The 20,203-nt window shown below is 35.6% G+C and overlaps 1 protein-coding gene across 1 annotated transcript in view; it reads left to right on the top strand.

Moving 5' to 3' along the window:
* The window catches only part of TMEM131 (transmembrane protein 131), a gene marked incomplete at its 5' end in the record, with an annotated part of 94,135 nt that overhangs the window by 39,441 nt on the left and 34,491 nt on the right, over positions 1 to 20,203 (top strand). The window contains 8 exons of the mRNA XM_083855226.1: positions 7,983 to 8,106; positions 9,009 to 9,125; positions 9,999 to 10,121; positions 10,777 to 10,857; positions 13,387 to 13,537; positions 13,663 to 13,719; positions 14,630 to 14,691; positions 19,875 to 19,983. Of these exons, the coding sequence (XP_083711352.1) occupies positions 7,983 to 8,106; positions 9,009 to 9,125; positions 9,999 to 10,121; positions 10,777 to 10,857; positions 13,387 to 13,537; positions 13,663 to 13,719; positions 14,630 to 14,691; positions 19,875 to 19,983 (824 nt within the window). The remainder of the gene's footprint in view (positions 1 to 7,982; positions 8,107 to 9,008; positions 9,126 to 9,998; positions 10,122 to 10,776; positions 10,858 to 13,386; positions 13,538 to 13,662; positions 13,720 to 14,629; positions 14,692 to 19,874; positions 19,984 to 20,203) is intronic.

The following is a 20,203-nucleotide window of genomic DNA, read 5'->3' as shown; positions in this document are numbered from 1 at the left end:
TTTAAGTCATTCTTCATTAAATTTTGACTTTTTACATAAGGTGTTCTTGTCTAAGCTGAAAGCACTGAAGAAATAGTATAGACAAAATACAGTATTAAAGGTAGCACATATCTCTTACTTGGGAATGGCTCTGGACAATACATGCAAACTGCACTGTGGGAGTACTGCCTTCTGTCAATTAAAATGAGGAGCCTGTGTATTAGATCTTGATTCATTATGTGTTCTTTCTTTGGTTTGGGTGGATTTTTTGGTAAATATATATTATTAATTTATCTCCTGTCATCTAGGTTATAGTCTCAGGCAGAAATCCTCTTCTGATTTATTAAAAATTAAGTAAATTGCCAAAAGCAGTTTTAGAAAAGGTTTAGATACGGAGCCCCAAAGTTAGTTTAAAATCTGTGACCTGACTGAGAAATGCTGAGTAACTTAGCCTTATGGTGGGAAGAAGCTGCAGGTGCCAAGCACCTTGGAAATCAGTTAATGCAGATTTAAGCTTTAGAGTTTTTTGCCTTTTAAAACAGACAGGGTTTTCACATTCAAATTCTGACTTGTCTGTCTTTGTTAATAATGGATTTTAGAAAAGGCATAAAATGCATGTTTAGTTTCTGAATAAGTACTATACCCAAAGGGTGTTTTGTTAATAGGTAGCATGTAGCATTTAGTAGAGCAAACTTGTTCCAAGTTCGTGTTTATGCTGCGCTATCAACATGTACCATACCTAAGCTAAAGAAAGATCTAATATTTATTTTCAGTTGTAAGTCAAGCCATTCTTCCCGTGACATTTTTGGTCTGCTTAGAGTGTGTGGATTTAATCAGATGTTCCAAAAACATGCCAATTTAAACGGGGATAATAGTTAATAAAAGTTACTTTATCAGAGGATCTCAGAAAATCAAAACCAGTATTAAGTTGATAAATATGTGCTGTAGACACACTTCCTGTATTCCACCTGGAGATGAGATTAAAATGGCCTTCTACTTCTGGTTTATAACAGTTGGAGGGTTTTTTAATGCTGTTTTAATATAAGGCAAACACTACCATATTCTACCACTTTGAAGGTAGTCCAGGTAATCTCACACTTATCAAAAGAAATGCATGCTATATGTTAGGATATGCAAAAGGATATGCAAATCTTTAGCTCACTTGAAGAGATCCCAAATGTTCTCTGTATACATTAAGCCTCTGGGAATGGGATAGAACTGAGGCAGGTTCTCCCATATCACTGTGCCAGGGGACTACTTGACTAAGTGTGGAATACTCATTTGGTTATTTAATGTGTAAGCCTCTTTCTTGTGTTTCTGAAGCAATGCCAGTATTTTTCTGGAACTAATTCTGCAGCATCTTGAGTATTGGAGATTCAGGGCTTTAAAGAAAACAAGAAAAAAAACCTTCCACCTAAAGCCAGCTCCACAACTAGCTGATGGTTTGGGTTTTTTTACCAGCATTCTGTTTCTTGTATTCTCTCTTTTAAACTGTTACTCTGCCCTGTTGTTAAATGGGAATAACTGAGGTGTTCTAACCTACAAACAGTAATCATTAAGTTATTCTCTGTAGCTTTGGGAGTTGGTTGCTCAGAGGCTATTTTGGCAAAACAGTCATTATCTATATGACTTTATGTTTAAGACAGGTGTTCATATTAGAGGTCTTACAGATGGCCACCTGGGGTGAAGGCTGAAGAATACTTTTACAGGGCAGTTTCTATTCAATTCTTGCACCAAATTTGTGGGAGAATGTGGATCTTCATAGATCTTAGTATGTTGCCTTCATCTTTGTTAATTCAGCTCTGACAGTATCAAAAGTGATGTTTAAGTTCTTCAACTTAATTTTTTTTATAGGGGTACCTTTTGATAATGGAGCACTTGTCTGTTGAGTATGTTAGGATATAAAATATAAGCTAGAACTGCTTATCAGAATTTTTTTTGAATGTGGAGCTCTTTTAGATGAAGTTCACATCCTGTTTCATAGAAATGATTGGTGATGTATGAAATTATACTTTTGGTTACAGTAATATTTTAATCCTTCATCAACATATTCTTTTGTGGTGAACGGAGGTTCTTGCTTCACTCAATTTGAGCAAGGTCCCATTCTCAGACAAAATTTTCTCATTGGTGGTATTCTGAGGTTCTTTTTTTCAGTTTTATATTGATAATCTCATTTTGCATTTCCTTTGAAGTGTTTTGATTAGGAGACTTTTGTAATGTTTTCGTGTTTCTTGTTTGTGAACTCTAGTATTTGGCAGGATATTCTGTGAAAGCTTAATCTGGGCTTGAAAGCAATTGCTTGCAATGTTCAAATACCGAGACCTTCTTGCAGGTGTGGAGACCTTATGTTACTCTAACGTAATGGACATGCTTTACTTTAAGGACAGGATAGTGTCAGAATGGGTAAAAATCTGGGGAATACAGCCTATCTTAAACCTGTTTTAATATACCCCCCTTTGAATCTAGACTCTACTGCCTACAGTTGCACTTCTAATGACATGAATTAAGAACAAGATACAAATGAAAAGGGAGCATGTAGAAAGTCAAGGCGTATCATGAATGTGCTGTACTGCAGTGTAAACTGATTTACGCTCTTGTAAGGCTTGACTGGTGTAAAACTTAGGGGAGGACTAGCATGGTAAAAGAATAGAGAAATTATATTGTTAATTTAGCTATTGGGAGTTTCCCTGAGCTATAGATTAAGTGTTCACATGTACTAGATATACAGTAGATATAAATATCCTTAAAGCCATGGGAGTTACTTCAAGTAACATAAGGTTGATGTAAGTTCAGCAAAATGGTTGGTCTTCTTCAAGAACTCTAATCCCTTATACAAAAAATAGTGAAGAATTTTAGCACTTAGAGAATTTATTCAGGCCATTATTTTTCCTACATGTTAAGTACATTTACTTAAAAGTAAGTTGTCTATAATGTACATCCGAATGTTTACACGGTACATTTGATATACTTCTAGTGTGTGCAAGTGAGATTGTTGGAATTTTAAAGAAATGCTGCTAAAGGAAGCTCCATTTCCCTTGGAGTTAGTTGAATGTGAGAAATTGTTGACAGTAAACTGACATTTCATCCAGATCTGCCTCAGTTTTTGTTCACATATCATGCTAGACTGCACAGTGCTGCTGAAAGTTCATTACACTCCTAGATTCATTCCAATCACACTTGGTGACATGGTTGGATAAACTCTACTACTTGTATATGTGGTTTTGATAACTGTTTGGAAAAGGTGTGATTTTCTTGTATGGTATCTAAGTTAGATTCCTAACTTAAAATGGGGCACTTGCCCTATTTAGTATGTTACGTTGACACCAACTTTTTGTCAAGTCTAATGTCAAAGAACTTTCTCTGTTAAAAGTCAGTGAAATCTGGAAGCTAAGAAAGAACCAATTTATAGGTTAGTATATGTACAAAACCAAAACCCTTCTGTTTTCTTTGGTTTTCTGAGTTGGAGACATGTTTGGGAATGCAAATGTATGTGCTTCAACTGCTCTTAACTTCAAGTGAGGAAGCCACTTGCCTGTGTCACTCAACCGGTTTTGTGTGAAGCAGGAAGAATCTAAATTAGTGAGAATCTACTCACTATTTCTCTAGTTTTGTACATGATGCAGGAGGCTTCCTTTGTCTAAGGAAACTACCGTTTTTCTTCAGAATGGGGCACAAAAGGCATTGTCTTTCAGTCTCTAGAGGTAACCTTGTAAGACCAGCTAGTTTTGTTTCTTTTAATTAAAAATAGTTGGATACGTTACAAGTCAACACCCAAATTCTTATTGTTGGAGCTTGCTCAGTCTGATCTTCTGGCTGGAGAACCGTCTTCATTTGTTCAGGAAGTTCCTGTGCCTAGGGGAGTGTCCAGGGCACCTGACTTTGTATGCTTTCCACATTACACTTCTGCCTTCTAGGCATCTGTTATTCACCCCTGTCTGATAGGATACTGTATGACAGGATCTGATTTAACCCTTGTGACACTTCTGATATGTTGCTTGACAACTGGTTTTACAATTGTGTCCGCAGTTGCCAAAGATGCTAAATTAAAAAAATACATGGAGGAAAACCTGTCAAATTGTCAAATGCATGAGAAATTTACCAGATTTAAATATTGAGTATATTTACCTATATTCCCAGCATTTCAAAATGTATCTAGGAAGCTTTTGATGGATTTCATTTCTCTCTGCAATCTCATTAGAAAGAATAAGAGATGGAAGAGGAAGAATGTATCTACTGAATTCATATCTTTTGCTTTTCAGTAATAGATTTGTATCAGTTTTTTGTAAATCAAGTGAGCATTTTACAGAGGTGCTTAAACTATATGCAGTAAGAAAAAAAATTCTGCTCTTTTAAAAGCGAATTTTCTCAATTTGTATTTGCTTTGCAATGAGTAGCTACATGTTTTTGCAAGTCAGTTTTGGGCCAATAACTCAAGGACTCATCTTCCCAACATTTGCAAGAGCTGATTTCCATTGTTAAAATAATCTACCTTTTGATCACTGGAACTGCAATGAATTCCACTATAAGGACATGCTTACAATACACTGCAGGTACTAACTCAGACTTTGGAAAGAGTTGAGTTGCAGCAGTAAAGAACATTAACACAGGCTTCTTTACCCATTTGACCAGGCACCTCACTCTTGTTAATTATCATCTTCTCATCTAGGTTGTGGTATCAGTTTTTTTATCAGTGTAGGTTGACCTAGCATTATGCAGGGACAAAGGATCAGGAGCAAAATCTTACGTGTTTTGATAGTTCATGTTTGCCTGAAGGTCTGTACCAGTTTCCCACAATAAAAAGTGATAGCTGTGACTGCTCTGGGAAATTCTGCTCTAAAATTTGGCATCAGCTACAACCATACTTGTGCAAATCATTATTGGTTTGATAATCTGCAGCTTGGAGAGCATCCCTTATGAGACTATTGCTTGGGATGCAGGTTCATTAGAGGTGTCTGGTGCACAGTGCCATACCTGGATTTTTCCATGTCTGACGGCAAAAAATACAGGTGAGATTTATGAGGTCCTATTTCTGTATATTTGGGTAACATCACACTTAAAGAGTATAAGGAAAGCTGTATCTCAGCCAAATGTAATACCAGACTCACTGTTTCAAAATCAGAATGGTCAGCAAAAGAGTAAACTAAAACAAAATCCTAACATCAGAATTCCTTTTTAGTGCCTTTAATACCCATAATTATACTGTGGTAATTGAGTCTGGAATATGAAATTATTGATCTCTGTGGTGTTGGTGATAGCTGTTTCCCTATCAGTTTGGTTTTTTTACAGACTTGAGCCTCTCAAACAGATGTACAGGCCCTTCTTTTCAAAACTGGAAAACTGTCTTAAAGATTGTTACTATTTGAAATATTTCCTGACTGATGAGTTTTATTTGCAGACTACCTTTCTGACATGAGCAGACTGGTGTTTCATTATTGCCAATTCATTCAAGATAATTTTCTTGGCTTTGTGATGGTTCACACATGATGCATCATGTGTCACTGAAGTCAACTCTGATTTTCAGTTTTCAGTACATAGCTGTTTCTCTTTAGAGACCACAGATGATACACTAGTCATGTCATTTGCTCACATGTAACATAGTGTTTAAAATCTACTCATATCTTTCTTTTTGCTGTCGTGATTGGAAGGAACTGTGTTTGATTCTAGTTTTTGCTGTTAAGTCCTCACATGAAGAGTGATTGGAGTGCTTTGTTACAGAATAGGGGGATGATTTCCCGTTCTTGATGAGCTGCTGAACGTGCTTTGGGGAAAAGAGATACCCAAAAAACTGCACTGTGGCAAACAAAGGAGTTGCATTAAGGCACTGGGAGCATGTCTTCCATTAAGAAGAGTGAAAAATTGTAGTGAGAACTAGGGAACAGACAGCTGATCCTCAAGCTGGAAGAGCTTTCTTCAGTGTTGGAGGAGATTGACTGTTTTATTTCTTCCCTTTCTTAAAAAAAAAAAAAATTGTGTTGGTAGAATCAGAGTACTGCTTTAAGGGTTGACCACTTTGTCTAAACAAGGAATTTGTTGCAAAAAATGTTGACTGGTATAGAAGCTTCTGCTTTTCATAGTTACCAAGCAGATAAAATACGCCAGGCCATCTGTAGTGATGTCGGTGAAAGAGTGTTTGAAGTGGGGGGTTCCTAATTCTGGGGGTGCTGGGTAACTCCCTATCAGCAGACACTTTCCTTGGTTGTGGATTTGCATGTATGTTTTTACGGTGGGATTTTTGTGGGGTAGACATGAGGAAATTTGGAGGGGTGCAATCTCACTTGGATTCCTCTGGTCTGGTAAGCTTTTTCCTAGCAAAAGGAAAACAGGTGCATAGGTTTACTGTTTAATTCCATTGATCAACAGTGTAGCAGTAGTTAATGAAAAATGTCATAGCTGATAAACCATTTCCTTTTCTGATATCCCCATGTATGCTAGCAAGAGATGAAAATATTTTCTGCTAGGGCTTAACCCGGATGTTTGGTTTTGTACAGGTTTTAAAAGGCAAGAGATATTGTGGTCTTTGTCACTGGTGAAGTTAGAGGAGTCAAAGATTTTTTGACAGTGAAAGAAGGATCAAGAACAAGTGTTTGCTAATGAAGATGAAATTGGGTGAACTCAGCAAACAAAGCAAAGAGTTTTACAGTGGCAGACTGCAGATATATTTTTGTTCGTGACAGTGTCATTTATTGGTGGTTAATAATTGTGTCTTTGAATTAATAACATGGTCTTTAGCATTGGCTTCTTTAGCCCATGTTTCATGTGTGGGAGGTTCCTGCTACAAGAAGTAGGAACCACAATAAGTTGTTAAAATATGGCATAGTTTGTTTATTGTCACTAAATTTTCCATGCAATGGAGCCTTTAATTTACAGCGAAGTTACATTGCCTCATCTGTTGAGATATATTCCACACCCCCTCTAAGCTGAAAAACTGTGACTGCAATAGCACATAATAATTTGGTCTGTTAAGGTTAATTGGAGGATGGCAGAACAGCTGTCAGTTTCTGGTCATCATCACTGCAGGTGATGCAGTATTATTCTTATCAGTAGTTTTGGTGTCCTTGCAGTGTTTGGAGCAAGTGACATGGGAGAAAGTGCTACATGGACTACATGTAGCCTGAAAGTTAAGAGTTAACTATTTTGAAATCCAGAATTCAAAATGCAGCAATTTTTAATCTGTAAACTATATGCTTTATTAGTGCCTTGGTGCTGATATTTAACATGTATAAGTTAAAAGGCATGAAAAAAATTCTGAAGAGACAGTAAAGTCTGAAAAATAATTGACGAAACTGGAGCGTTTGTCACCTCAACTGCTGTAAGCAAAAAGACACTAGCCAAAAGCCTGTGTCGAATAAATTTAGCATGTCTTGTTACTGAAAAACTGTGCGGTTTGTTTGACTGTGTGACTTCCATGTTTTAGGGTTCCTAAATTCTAGAACTTATATCAAGATTTTATGTTTTTACTTAAGGTATGAATTCAAATACAATATAAAAATAAAATAGTTGTTACTGTGCATGTCTGCATATTTGATTTTGTAGAGAATATTATAAAATATACCAGAAAAATTCTGTGTTCTGGGTAAGACTACTTATAATCTATCATGGGAAAAAAATTTGCATTCAGACTTTTGTCTAGGGTGTGTCCTGTTTATTTTCAGTTGCGGCATACACTCTGTCTTAAGAAAATTATTTAAAGGTTCTAGCATAGGAATAGAAAATTTTGCTTCTTTTCGTTCTGAAGTAAAAATCTGACAATAGAATTTCATGAGCATGATGCAACATTAGGTTGCTTCAGGAAAATAAGCAATAAAATAATGGAAAATATGTTAAATAAGTAATTCTTATAGGTCCGAGATATATAAGTTACTTGAAGAAAGCATTAAATGCAAAGCTCTGTTGTCAGTGTTCATCACTTTTATGCTCCTATCTAGTATAATGGGAAAAAAGTCCAATGCTTATTGTCTAGATTTCTGACACTTGGTAAATATTTTCTGTCTCTATTTTGACAGGCCAGTTGGAATGCCAAAAATGGAAAAAGTTTACCTACATAACCCTAGCTCAGAAGAAACAATTACATTAGTATCAATATCTGCTACAACATCACATTTTCATGCATCGTTTTTCCAAAATAGGGTAAGTTTTTTTACTTTCTCAGAATTAGCTTTTCTTCCTCCTCTTGAATCTGAATGGAAACTTCTCTAAAAAGTGACTTACTGCAATAATTACATATCTAGAAGTATTAAGACACTTCAGTTCTTTATCTCATATCAGAGCAAATTTGAACTGAGCACAGAAACAGGAGTCTCTGAGTACATTGGAAATGTATATTATAGATGGTTTAACAGCAGATCTCCTTTGTTGCTGAAGTGAGTACATTTCCTCAGAGCACTTACAGAAACAGGCTATACAGTTCCTATAAATTTTCTGAATATTCTAAGTCACGTGAAGTGGTTTTAGTGTGCAGTAGTCACTCCAGTGTACTTTCAGCTGTAAGTAATTGTGTTACGGGAACTTGCATGTTCAAAAGCACGGTGTCAGCAGGGTTAACTCCTAACCACATTGCTGTCAGATAGAGTCCTCTGGTTTCAGCTTTGTCTGCAGGGCCTGTGGCTTAGCAAGAGCCATGTAACCATGAAAAAATTTAGAAAACCTGTCTGTAATAAGCAACTTGTTGCATTTATGGAAGTCTTGTAGCAGTTGCATTTCTCCAGTGACTTTTGAATTGTCAGTGTAAAATACTTTCATGATAAGCTGAACTCTAAATTCAGAATTCAGTGCAAAAGTTCAATTAAATATGATCTTGCACTAGCTAATGGTTTTAAATTATTGCTATTTTTATTAGTTTGTTACACATCTCCTTTGTTAAAGTTCTACCTTTTCTTTCCAAATCTGCAGTTGACTTTCTAACACCACTATTCCACAAAGAACACATGAGGATCTTCTGCAGCACAAAAACTATTGTTCATCTGCATAATGCAATTTATTCAGTAAACAGTTTTACTTATTCTCTGCTTCCTTACTTTTATCTTTTCCAGAAAATTCTTCCAGGAGGGAATACGTCCTTCGATGTAGTTTTCCTCGCAAGAGTAGTGGGAAATGTGGAGAACACTTTATTTATTAACACTTCTAATCATGGGGTATTTACTTATCAGGTAAGAGAATTATACTCTTTCCAGAAAAGTGAAGTGTGAATCAGGCAAAGCAGTATCTATTATGGGATGCTTAACCATCCAAGGATACTTGCACAATAGTGGTGGGTTGTTGGTTTGGGGTTTTTTTCCCATCAACCCAGTTGAAGAAGTTTCCACCCCTTTTGTTAGTTGTAATACAGATAAGCCATTGTTAAGATCAGTAGGGCAGTACTGTAAGCCAGATCAGTGAAATTACATAGGATTTAAAATCCTCCCAATACCTTTTTTGCGTGTGTTATTTTAGTAGCTCATTGTAGGGATCTAGCTCATCCTTTAGCTCTTTACTTATCTGATACAGTGGCAAGACAATGTTATTCATTAAGCTTGCAAAAAATTACTCACTGGAGATTCAGAAAGATAATTCAGACAGATGAGAGACACCAGAAAGTGAAAAATGAGAAAAATCCTCTTGTTGAAAGAATGTAACTCTTACCATGAAAATGTTTTGCAAACAACAAAAAAAATACTTATCAATATGGATAGTTTGATAATGATATGATTAAAGGAACATTTCATATTTCATTAACCTTTAATTGGTATCTGTCTATCTGACACTATTCCAGAGCGTCAGAAAAAAAGGGTTTTTTTGATTGCATGTTTTTCAGCACACATGTAAGTAAATAGTAGAAATGAGGAACAGCCTTTAGCTGCAAACTAAACCAGTTTTTTTATTTCAAAGCTTTAATATAATTCTGGTTTTAAAGGTTTGGTTACAAGTATGCTATAAAACTAATTGAAAAGAGTTCTTGGTGGATTGCTAAAGTGGGTGTGCATGTTAGGCTCTGCAACAATTACATATAGCTACTTAAGTTTGTGTTTCTTTTTCTCAACCAGGTGTTTGGCATTGGAGTTCCAAACCCCTATCGATTGCGCCCATTTATTGGGGCCCGAGTTCCTGTAAATAGCAGTTTCTCTCCTATAATAAATATCCATAACCCTCACAGTGAACCTCTACAGGTAAGCATGGGAGAAAAATCATTAAATGCTCGTTTATAGTATTAAACTGAAATTTTGTTTATTTTGGTACTTCTTAAAATTCTGTTTGAACTTTAGAGCTATTTGAAGTCATATCTTTCATATGATTTTTTTTTTCTGTTCAAATGCAAATCAGTTCTAGACATTGTAGATTATAGTCACAGATCTCTTAATTTCCTAAACTGAGGTTTTCCAGTTTCAGTTTTTAAAATGGTTGTAATTCCTAAAAAATAAAGATTTTCATTTCACTGGTAATTAGGAAGAATACTGAAGCAAACAAATAGATCTTTTAATCCAGTGATGCCTCTTAGCTTCATTCTCTCTGTTTTGCACCACGTAAGGTGTTGTTTCAGTGTACGCCAGTATGTAGTCTTTGGAAAACCTTCTTATGTTCAGGCAAGACTGATGTCTTCACCTTACCGAATTCTGGTTCTGTTAAGTGATTCACAAACAGTAAAATGCTCTAGAAAGCACATAAAAATGTAGCACTATCATAAATGGCCAAATCAGCATTAAAGTGAATTTGTAAGGTATTCAGTGGTCAAATAGTCTTTAACTTATGCTGTTGCACATGATAATGCCTGATAAATAAGCAGGATCTCTTTGAGTGCTAACATTTTCCTGTTATCCACCTCAGGTGGTAGAAGTGTATTCCAGTGGAGGTGATCTCCATCTAGAGCTTCCAACAGGTCAGCAGGGAGGTACAAGAAAGCTATGGGTGAGTAGCCATGTCTTGTAGCACTCATTGTACTTGCTTGGGAGGTTTTATTTTGATATGAGCTTAGCCTTTGGGGGTTTTTTACTAACATTGTGTCTTGTCGTGTAATGATTTAAAATATCCTATAAAAATGGAAACAATAACAGGGTCTGTTAATGTTATGGTAGTAGGAGTTGAATGAAAGGTTTAATTAAGATAAGCCATATGTATTGAACTGTGCTGTTTTGAAATGTGAGGAATAAAATGATTCCCATTAGAATGAAGCTTGAGCTTTCAGTTCTGGAGGCCTGTGAGCTGGATCTAACCCACAGAATAAGTGCACTTGTTTTTCTGTTTGGTTTGTCATTTAGGGTCTTTTTTATTTGTCTTGGCTTTTTTGGTGATGCTGGGATTTTTTAACTTAGAAAGTCCTTCCTGCAAATTACTATGAATGCGCACATGGGCTGAAAATGAAGCTGAACAAACTTAGGGAAGAAAAATCTATTATGGACTACTAAATAAAACATCAGTGTGCGTAGCTGAAGTAAATCCCTAGATCATGAAAGTGGCTGGAAAGTGTTCTGGAAAATATTCCCACATGCATGCTCTGCAGCTACTCCCTACTCATCATGTCTGCTGCTAGAGACAAGGTAGTGGATTGGATAGACTTGTGGTCTGGCTCATTAGATCTGGTTTGAAGTAACACATACTGATACCTTTAAGTGAAATAAAATCTGGAAAAATCCTGAAGGTACAGTTCTTGGCTCCATGCTGTATGTCACACCACTGGTAATGTCCAGCTAGAAACAAAATGTATTTTGCTTTTCAGTTAGAATTACTTGGTTTTTTTGATGACTGGTTTTTGGTGTAGGAGAGACTTCAGAGCCATTGGGCTCCTAACTAAGTTTGTCTCTTGCTCAAAAGTATCATTACAGTAATGTAACAGTTATATTTGTTTTAAGAAGATATTTCCAAGTGAGTTACTAAGGACAATCACAGTGCTTAATTCTTTTCTGGAGAAAATCCATTAGAGTGGCAGAATTTTAGTTTTAGGTACAAAAGTTACAAGGAAATAAGCATTAACACAGATCACAACATTTTAAAAAATGCAGTGGAAACAGATGCTGAGAGTTAGATGTTGAAATGAAAATGGATTTTAAAACATAAATATCCTAATATTTTGGCACTGCTTTAGTCAATCGCATTGCTTCTGAAGATGGTCCCTTCCTAGTTGTCAGGAGAGCTCAAGGGAGATGCTTTTCAGAGAATGAAGCTTTTCAGCTTCTCTTGGCCAGGTTACCAGTTAAAGTAAGGATGACTCATATGTGAAAGCTTTCAGTGTCTGGCAAGGATTAATTCTCTTGTTTCCTCTATCCATCCATTTTCATACCCATTGGTATGCATTTTCATATAACCATTGGTATTTTAAAACAGTAAGACAGCTTGAAGAAATCAAACCAGTAGGAGGAAACACACAGATACATCATTGTATTGGTTATGTCAAGAGCTGCACTGGTTAGAAAAAGCTTCAAAGTAGCAGAAATTATTTGAGATATGGTGATGATACTTTGACATATGGACATACATAATTGTACAAAATTGTTCTGATGCCAAATGTTTAAATGATTGGATGGAGTAGTCTGCATATGCAGGAGTATTTTTTAATCTGACCAACTTTGGATCCTTAGCTAACCATATGGAAGGGTCTGTGAATACAGAACTTGAAATTTTCTTACTTTGATATTCAACAGTTTTCAAAGAATACATCTGCAGTCATTATGCCTTAGAAAATTTCCAGTCAAGGTTGTTTTCATCTTCTATTTAAAAACAAAACCCAAGCAAGCGACCAAAAATTCAGTCCTCAGATATTGTGTAATGTGATGAGGAAGACAATTGGATGTTAGTATTTCAGCTGTAGTGCTGAAGTTAGTCTTGTGCTGCAGCTGTGTCCAGAAAATACAGAAAGAGATGTCTTTCAAACCCTGAATGCAGATTGGGCATGGTACAGAAACTAAAATTCATCTTGACTTTTCCCTGTAAATTACATGGTGTCTAATAAACATGGAGCTCCACAAGCTTCTGGCTGCATAGAGTTATGCACTGTTTCAGTTTGTGTTTAGCGCTGAAACTGTATGGCTTGTGTCTGCTTTGAAGAAAAAACACTTAGAATATGCAGTCAATATTTGATATTACTATCAACATTTTTCTGAATATCTTTTGTTTATTGCCAGATTCTGCTAATTTAGTCTACTATCTTTTTATCACAAATTGAATACATAAACATTAAAATAATAGAATCATTAACTTAATCAAACGGGATATGAAAGTTCTCTTGTGTATACATAGTTTCAATCAGTGTCATATTAGATTATTATAACTATCTTTAATAAATTTAATGGTAATTTTAGTTTTATGAAGCCTATCTCTTCCTGCTATTGTAGCTTTTTCTCTTAACACAATTGTACTCAATGCTTCTATTGTAATTATTTGGTGTGACAGGTTTTTTTGTCATTACTGTGCTTTCATAGATGTGCTTTGATTATTTATCAGGAAATACCTCCCTATGAAACAAAAGGAGTGATGAGAGCCAGCTTTTCTTCCAGAGAAGCAGATAATCATACAGCCTTCATTAGAATAAAAACAAATGCCTCAGACAACACAGAAGTTATTATTCTGCCTGTTGAAGTTGAAGTTACAACAGGTTTGTGAAAGAGTGGTTGGGATTTTGTTGATTTTGGGGTTTGCTTTGTGTTTTGGTTGGGCTTTTTTTCAGTTATTCAAATTAATTAACTTAGTATAATAAGTAACTTTTTTTTTTTTTTTAAGCACCAGGAATCTATTCATCAACAGAAATGCTAGATTTTGGTACACTGCGAACACAAGGTAAACCATTCTTCAGTTCACAAAGTATTTATCAGGGGTAGGGTGAGGAGAGGAAAGCCCAGTTACCTTTGTACTGTTCAGGGTTGCTTGTGGAATGATGCTTTTAAAAAGACAACGGCAGATTACAGTAGTGCACAGATGCAAGAGTACTTTTGGGGTGTGTACAAGCAAGCAGTAGTTTGCACACCAGGTTGTAAGTCCAGTAGTAAGGTTAATGTTACACAGTTGCAGATGGCTTAGTCTGAAAAGCATTTCAGTTCAATTAGTTTGTGAACTTGTGAAAATTGCTTTACTTCTGGGTAAGTCAATAATTTTCAGACACAGGGAAAAGTGAAGGTTGCAAACTTGATCAAATGTTTTATGATAGAATTTTTTTAAATGGCCTCTAACACATTTGGGCTTAACATTTTACACTTACATTAATATTGTTTAGAGATAAAAAAGTATGTATCAGAAAGTAGTAAAACCAGAGGTATTTGTTGAAACTGCAAGAGGGATTTATTGCTGACAAAAACCAGTATATATCTTTTGTTCAACTAAAAAAAGATAGCTTCTGAAGAACTTTTCCATGCTACTTCCTTAACATGTTAAGATTTTCAAGTAAAAGTAATTTCTTCTGAACATGGTGCTTCTGACTCATCAACTATAGTATTTTTAGTCTGTTCACCTCTTAATGTGTTAGAAATATGAGTGGTAAGCTGAAGCATGTAATACTTACTAATACAAAAAAATGCAGTTTGTGTCAGATTCTTGGGACTAGCTATTTTGACCGGCCATTCTGTCATGTTAGTATAACTTTTTAAAACTGAGCAGTGGAGTATATAAGAAACCAGCTAGTGTAAATGACTTTATATAAGATTCACATGTTAAAATAGCCTAATAGACAGGTGTGTTTTTTGTTCTTTAACAGATCTGCCAAAAATTTTAAATCTGCATTTATTAAATTCAGGAACAAAAGATGTGCCAATTACAGTAAGTTTAATTTCTTTCAGTTTGAAACTTTCTACTTGGATTTACTTTTTCTCATAAAAATTGAGCATTTACAGGTTCACTATGCAGTGTTCAGAATTTGAAGCTAGGTGATATGTGACTGAAAATGTAATTTAATAGCAGAGCGAATAATTTTTCTGCATGGTAAAATTCATTTACGCCATAGCCTCCTTTGAATGCCCTGAACAGCATTTTCAGGCTGTGCCTGCAATATCTGAACCTTTGGAAACTTTTATACTTGAGAACAGTAATTCATTGATTACTGAACTTCAATAGTTCAGTGACTGAGAGATTAATACAGAGTCTGTAAGATTCTTTGTCTTCATCATACACATACCACATTTACACATCAGTGTATAAAGTGGCTCCCCAACATAATTTTTTAGGATAAGCAAAGGGTGGATTTCAAGAGCTGCCTGTAAAATTACCCCTTTTTTCTTGAGCTTATCTGCTTTGTTGCTTGAAATAACAAACAAAAAAACCCACCTCAAACACTCTAGAGCCCTTTGCAGTAACACCACTGGAGCTGAATGTGAAGTGCAGCCAGCTTCAGAATTCTAGCATTTGGATTTTTTCTACTTTCTGTTTTTATTTCAGAATTTTGGCACTAGTCTTTTAGTCTGCCTTTGTTCATTCATACCTTTTTCCTGTGTGATTTTTCTCATTGCCCACTATTTTTCTCACTTCTTCCTTCTCCCCTTCCTGTCTTCCTTTTTTCCAGATTTAGTTGTGTAGCTAGCTATACCTTGTCCCAGTGCACTTCAAAAAGTGTTGAAGTGTTGAAAAGAAACCAGAGGAGCCAGAAGAATGACTGAAGGATTGGAAAGGTTCCTTACTGAGATCTTGGAGAGCATTTCTGTGTTTATAAAGCTTGAAGCTGTAACTAGGAGGAATAGTGTTTTAATAGTAGAGATCTATCAAAATCTTAGGATACTGGAAACTGAGGCTAGATGAATTTAAACCGGAAACAGGAAACACTTTTAGTGATTAAGATGAATTCTCACAGTGCCAATGGATCATTGCAGTGCTTGCTAAGATGTTATTCACTAATAATTTTCAGGATGAGAAACTTACAGTATACTGCAAACAAGAGAAACTTACAGTATAGCGCAAAAAGATTTTAATTCGTTGAGGTCCTGATACTTACTGCATTAATGAGGTCAGATGATCCTATAGGAATCATGGCTTTGTAAGCTATAGCACAACTTCCATAGAAGGTTTTAAAAAACCAAAAAGACCTATATATGATTTTTGCATTGAGAGGATTGGTAAATTCAATAATTATATTTCCAGCTATATTTGCATGTTTTTCTTCTTAGATTTGACAGTTTGCTTGGGTTTTTTTTTATTTGTTTGTTTTTTTAAGTGTGTAATATACTTGCTGATTACAATGCAAATAACCACATTTTCAGACCATCAGTATCACTTCTAATACCTGGTAGTGTAGTACCTAATTCATACTCCTCCATTTAAAAAAAGACCCAAGCCTATCCTTTTTATATATATATATGTATATATATATATTTTAATCTATGGTCTTCAGATTATGGGCTATAAACCATAAATATCGATCTAATGAAAGATTGTCACTTGATAATCATTATACAAAACTTTTGTAATGACAAAACTTTTCCAGATATTTTTTTTTTTTTTGACTGTGCATCAAAGCATTTGATTTGGCATTTTTAAGTCTTTGGGACTCACTTTTGCCAGGAAAAAGCTAACACACAGGTTCAGACATGATGTGTTTTTCAGTGTATCACATAGCACATCAAGTCAGTTGTTCTTTTCATTAAGGGACAGCTTTGTTGGGAAGTTTGTAACTTTTCTAGCTTTTGGAGCACCGTGTGAATTTCTGCTGCTGTGCCAATTAGTGAATTTCAAAGTGGAAAGCAAGAGTAAAGAATTTTTGGAAGGAACTTGGTGAATAGCTTACTTCTAGGAAAGGTTGACAAGTGGACTTCTGACCCTTTAGAGTTAGGGTTTAAAAGTGGTGAGACAGATCTGTGTGACAGATTTCATCTTAATGTCAGAAGACAGAAGAAAAGGCCAAGGCTATATTTAGCATATGTTTAAGCTGGGTGCTGCAGGAACTAAATATCTTCAGGTCATCAGTGTGTGAGACCGCTAATACTGTTGCCAGACTTGTAGTTGTTCTGCTTACAAGTACTTAGTCATGCTGTGGTCGAACAAACTGGTTGAAGAAAATAAGAGCAAGTCTTTCTTTTTTTTTTTTTTTTTAGTTTTAAAACTCCTTATAATATCTTCCTCATTTCATAGGGTTTGTTCCATTATTAAGGAGAATAATGCTTATTTCATGACTGGATAAACTAGTCGTGCTGCAACAATTAAGCCATTCTGTCAATAATCTGGTAAATGTAGATGTTTGAACACTTAATTTTATCCCTTCTCTCTCTAATGAAAATTTTGTGTTTCCTTAAGGCACTTTAAACCTATTTGACTGCTAAAAGTAAAGGGACACTTCAAAACTTGAGGTCCTGATCTTGTTTGATGCATGAAGAACCAGAAACTTCAGCCTTAGTGAAGCTGGATTGTATTCAGTTTGAAAACAGAAGTGTTTGTACAAGGAAGTATTAAGTTCTGTCCCAGCTTTAGAATAGGGGATAATTTCTCTTAGCAATCTGCAAGAAATAGTTTTCTTCTGTGTTGTGTTTTCATCTTCACGTTTGGCTGCATGCATCTCAAAATTGTCAAGGATTACAGTTTAGTAGTAGTTTGTTCCATGTTCTGGATGGTTCTTTAAGGTGAAAGTGAACTTTAAGTTAGGTGTTTCTTTGATTAAACACAAGGCAAAGAAATTTTTGACAATTGTGTCTGTAAAACAGAATAAAACAGTTCAGAGGTGGTTCTGATACTGATGGAACCAGCCTGCACCTACCACTGTAGCCACAGGGCTTTTTTGTCTGTGCTAGGTGGGCAAGACAAAACTAGGTTCAGGAGTCTTCTGACTGGTAAACAGTAGAGACAAACATGTGCCAGTCTTCCAACCCATACTCTTTAGTTTATTAGAATACAAGTAGCCCCAGAGTCCTTAAACCTTCAAAGTCTTTCTCAAGAACTCCTGCAAAAGCACAAAGTTTTAGCCCCTCCTTGTGTCCTTTAGAACATTTAAGGCCTTAATTTTCTGCAGTTATGCTAAATATTGAATGTGTCTTTACAGAGCGGGGTCAGGAATCTTGAGTGGGTCATTCTGTGGGAGAGCCATGTGCTACTGAAGCATGTCTATTTAAAATTATTCTTCCCTACAGAAGTTGCTGTTAGGAAAGTTTCCTGGGAAAATTGGTGGTATTAGGTTCTTGATGGAACTTGTTTTGTATGTATTTTCTGGACCTGTCCATATTTGATGATTTTTGATGCATATTTCAGGACAGGTTTTACTTGAGTTTTATTTGAAATACGTTGAAATTTGAGGAAAGTGATGTCAAAGGGATTCTTAAGGACGTTTGTTTTTTCCTTAGTTGTCTTAATTCTGTATTTCCCTTTATGGCATGTAATCAAGCAACAAATGGGAAATGTGCATTATGTAGTTTAGAAATTTTCAACAAAACAGTGTAAATTTCTTTCTTAACTAAATTCACCAGCTGTAGATGTTTTGAGTAAATATATGTAGGTTTCCTACACTTGTGGTTTAATGCACCTCTGAAACCTTCCGTTTTTCTGGTAACAGGTTGTCCTTTTGAATATTTCCAGTTTGATTTAGTAAATGAAATCAGCATTATTTCAGACCAGTAATTAAAGAAAGCAGTTTGTGTGAAAAGAGCTTCTAGAAATGTTAATCATCTCTGTCATCCAGAAGTTGTGAACTTCATCACAGCTTTGATTTCATCTGCTTTAAGAGGGTTTTTTTTTTAAAGATGTGTCAAGATTTCAGTTTTGTAGTGTGGATCTCATTAGAAGAAAATAGAGATTGGTATTTCTCTTCATAAGTCAATTAATAACTAATACCTGCACCTCATGTATGCAGATATGGTGTTGGACAAAGGTCAGTGCTATAAATCCAAAATACAAAACTTCTGGTTGAGTTAATGGAGATTATTCATTAGCTGCAGGAGTAGTGCTGCTTGTTCCCACTAAGGATCATGTGGTCTGCAGAACTTAGTTATTTATGCACCCTTTTATGGCTTTAATTTACAATCAAGGACGGCTTCGCTTGGAAGAACTGTAATTGGTTTGTACAACTAGCTATCTGCCTTGTTCCTCCCTGACCAAGAAAGGCTCAGCTGCTTATTAAGCAGGTGCTAAACCTCTGCAGCCCAGCAGAAGGTAAGGCAGCACTCATTTCAGTTTCCTTAATTCAGCATCCTGTAATTTGCTGTGGCTTAACAGCTGCTATGTGAGCAGCTGAGCTGTTCTTAAAGCAGGAAAAGCCAGCTGGGGAGGAAGAATCATGGCAGCCATCCTAATTTTAAGCAAAACAAGAATAAGAGCATTTAAATGCTTCATGCCCAGTTGCTCCATGGAATCTAGATAGTTTGCTAGCAATCTTTATACAGATGACATGGAATCCCTTATCCTGCTGCATAGCAATAGCAACCTCTACAAATCAGCTCTGGCTAATAACTGACACAATAGCTCTTCCAGTAATGTGCCTTTTCCCTTTAGTTTAAAACAGTAATCCTCAAATGTAAAGGGCAACCTTGTAAAGTGTTAGTGTAGAACGAGTGTCATCAAAGATCTACAGTTAGTTATTTTTTTCTCTGCAGACTTAGCATGGGATTAGAGACAAGAGAAATGTCTGTATCCTCCCTGGTAGTCACACAAGTCAGTTAACAGCTTTGTTAGTGACCAGAAACAAATAGCCCAGCTATTGTAATCCTGCAGCATTAAGAATAAAAATTAAATCTTTCTTTAATTAAGGTTTGTTTTCTATTTTATGAATACGTTTCTGGCCATAGTGCCACTTAATTCAACATCCTCAAGGAGAACTCACTTCTACTCACTTTCCTGTATATTGACCGAGTAATTTGTAGAATCTAAAAAAATTCTAAAACCACTTGTAATGCTGATTTGCTGTAGGACAGACAGACCTATAAGAGCTTGGCCAAAACTAGTTGCAGTTTTATCACTGTGAAAGACATATGAAGGCTTTACAGCATGTTAGCAATTATAAATTTACAGATGCTTCATATTTTGGTTGTTTGCAGAGTGTTAGACCTACACCACAGAACGAAGCTATAACAGTACATTTCAAGCCTGTTACGTTAAAAGCCTCTGAAAGTAAATATACCAAAGTTGCAAGCATTAGCTTTGATGGTAAGTACTGCTTCTCTCTTCTTAGAACTTGTCAAATGCTTCTGAAAACTTACTGAAGTTTCATTGATTATTTTCACTCTCTTAACAAAACATGGTTTATAATTTTGAGATGAAAATGGGATTTCCTACCTGGAAAGGGCTTACAGTTCTTCTGAAGTTCAGTTATTTCTGAAAAGATTGTCTTTGTTCATGATCAACAAGTATCTTAGACTGGTAAATA

The sequence above is a fragment of the Zosterops lateralis genome (assembly GCF_965231275.1).
Source record: "Zosterops lateralis genome assembly, chromosome: 2".
Taxonomy (NCBI): domain Eukaryota; kingdom Metazoa; phylum Chordata; class Aves; order Passeriformes; family Zosteropidae; genus Zosterops; species Zosterops lateralis.
This window is presented reverse-complemented; position numbering and strand designations above follow the sequence as displayed.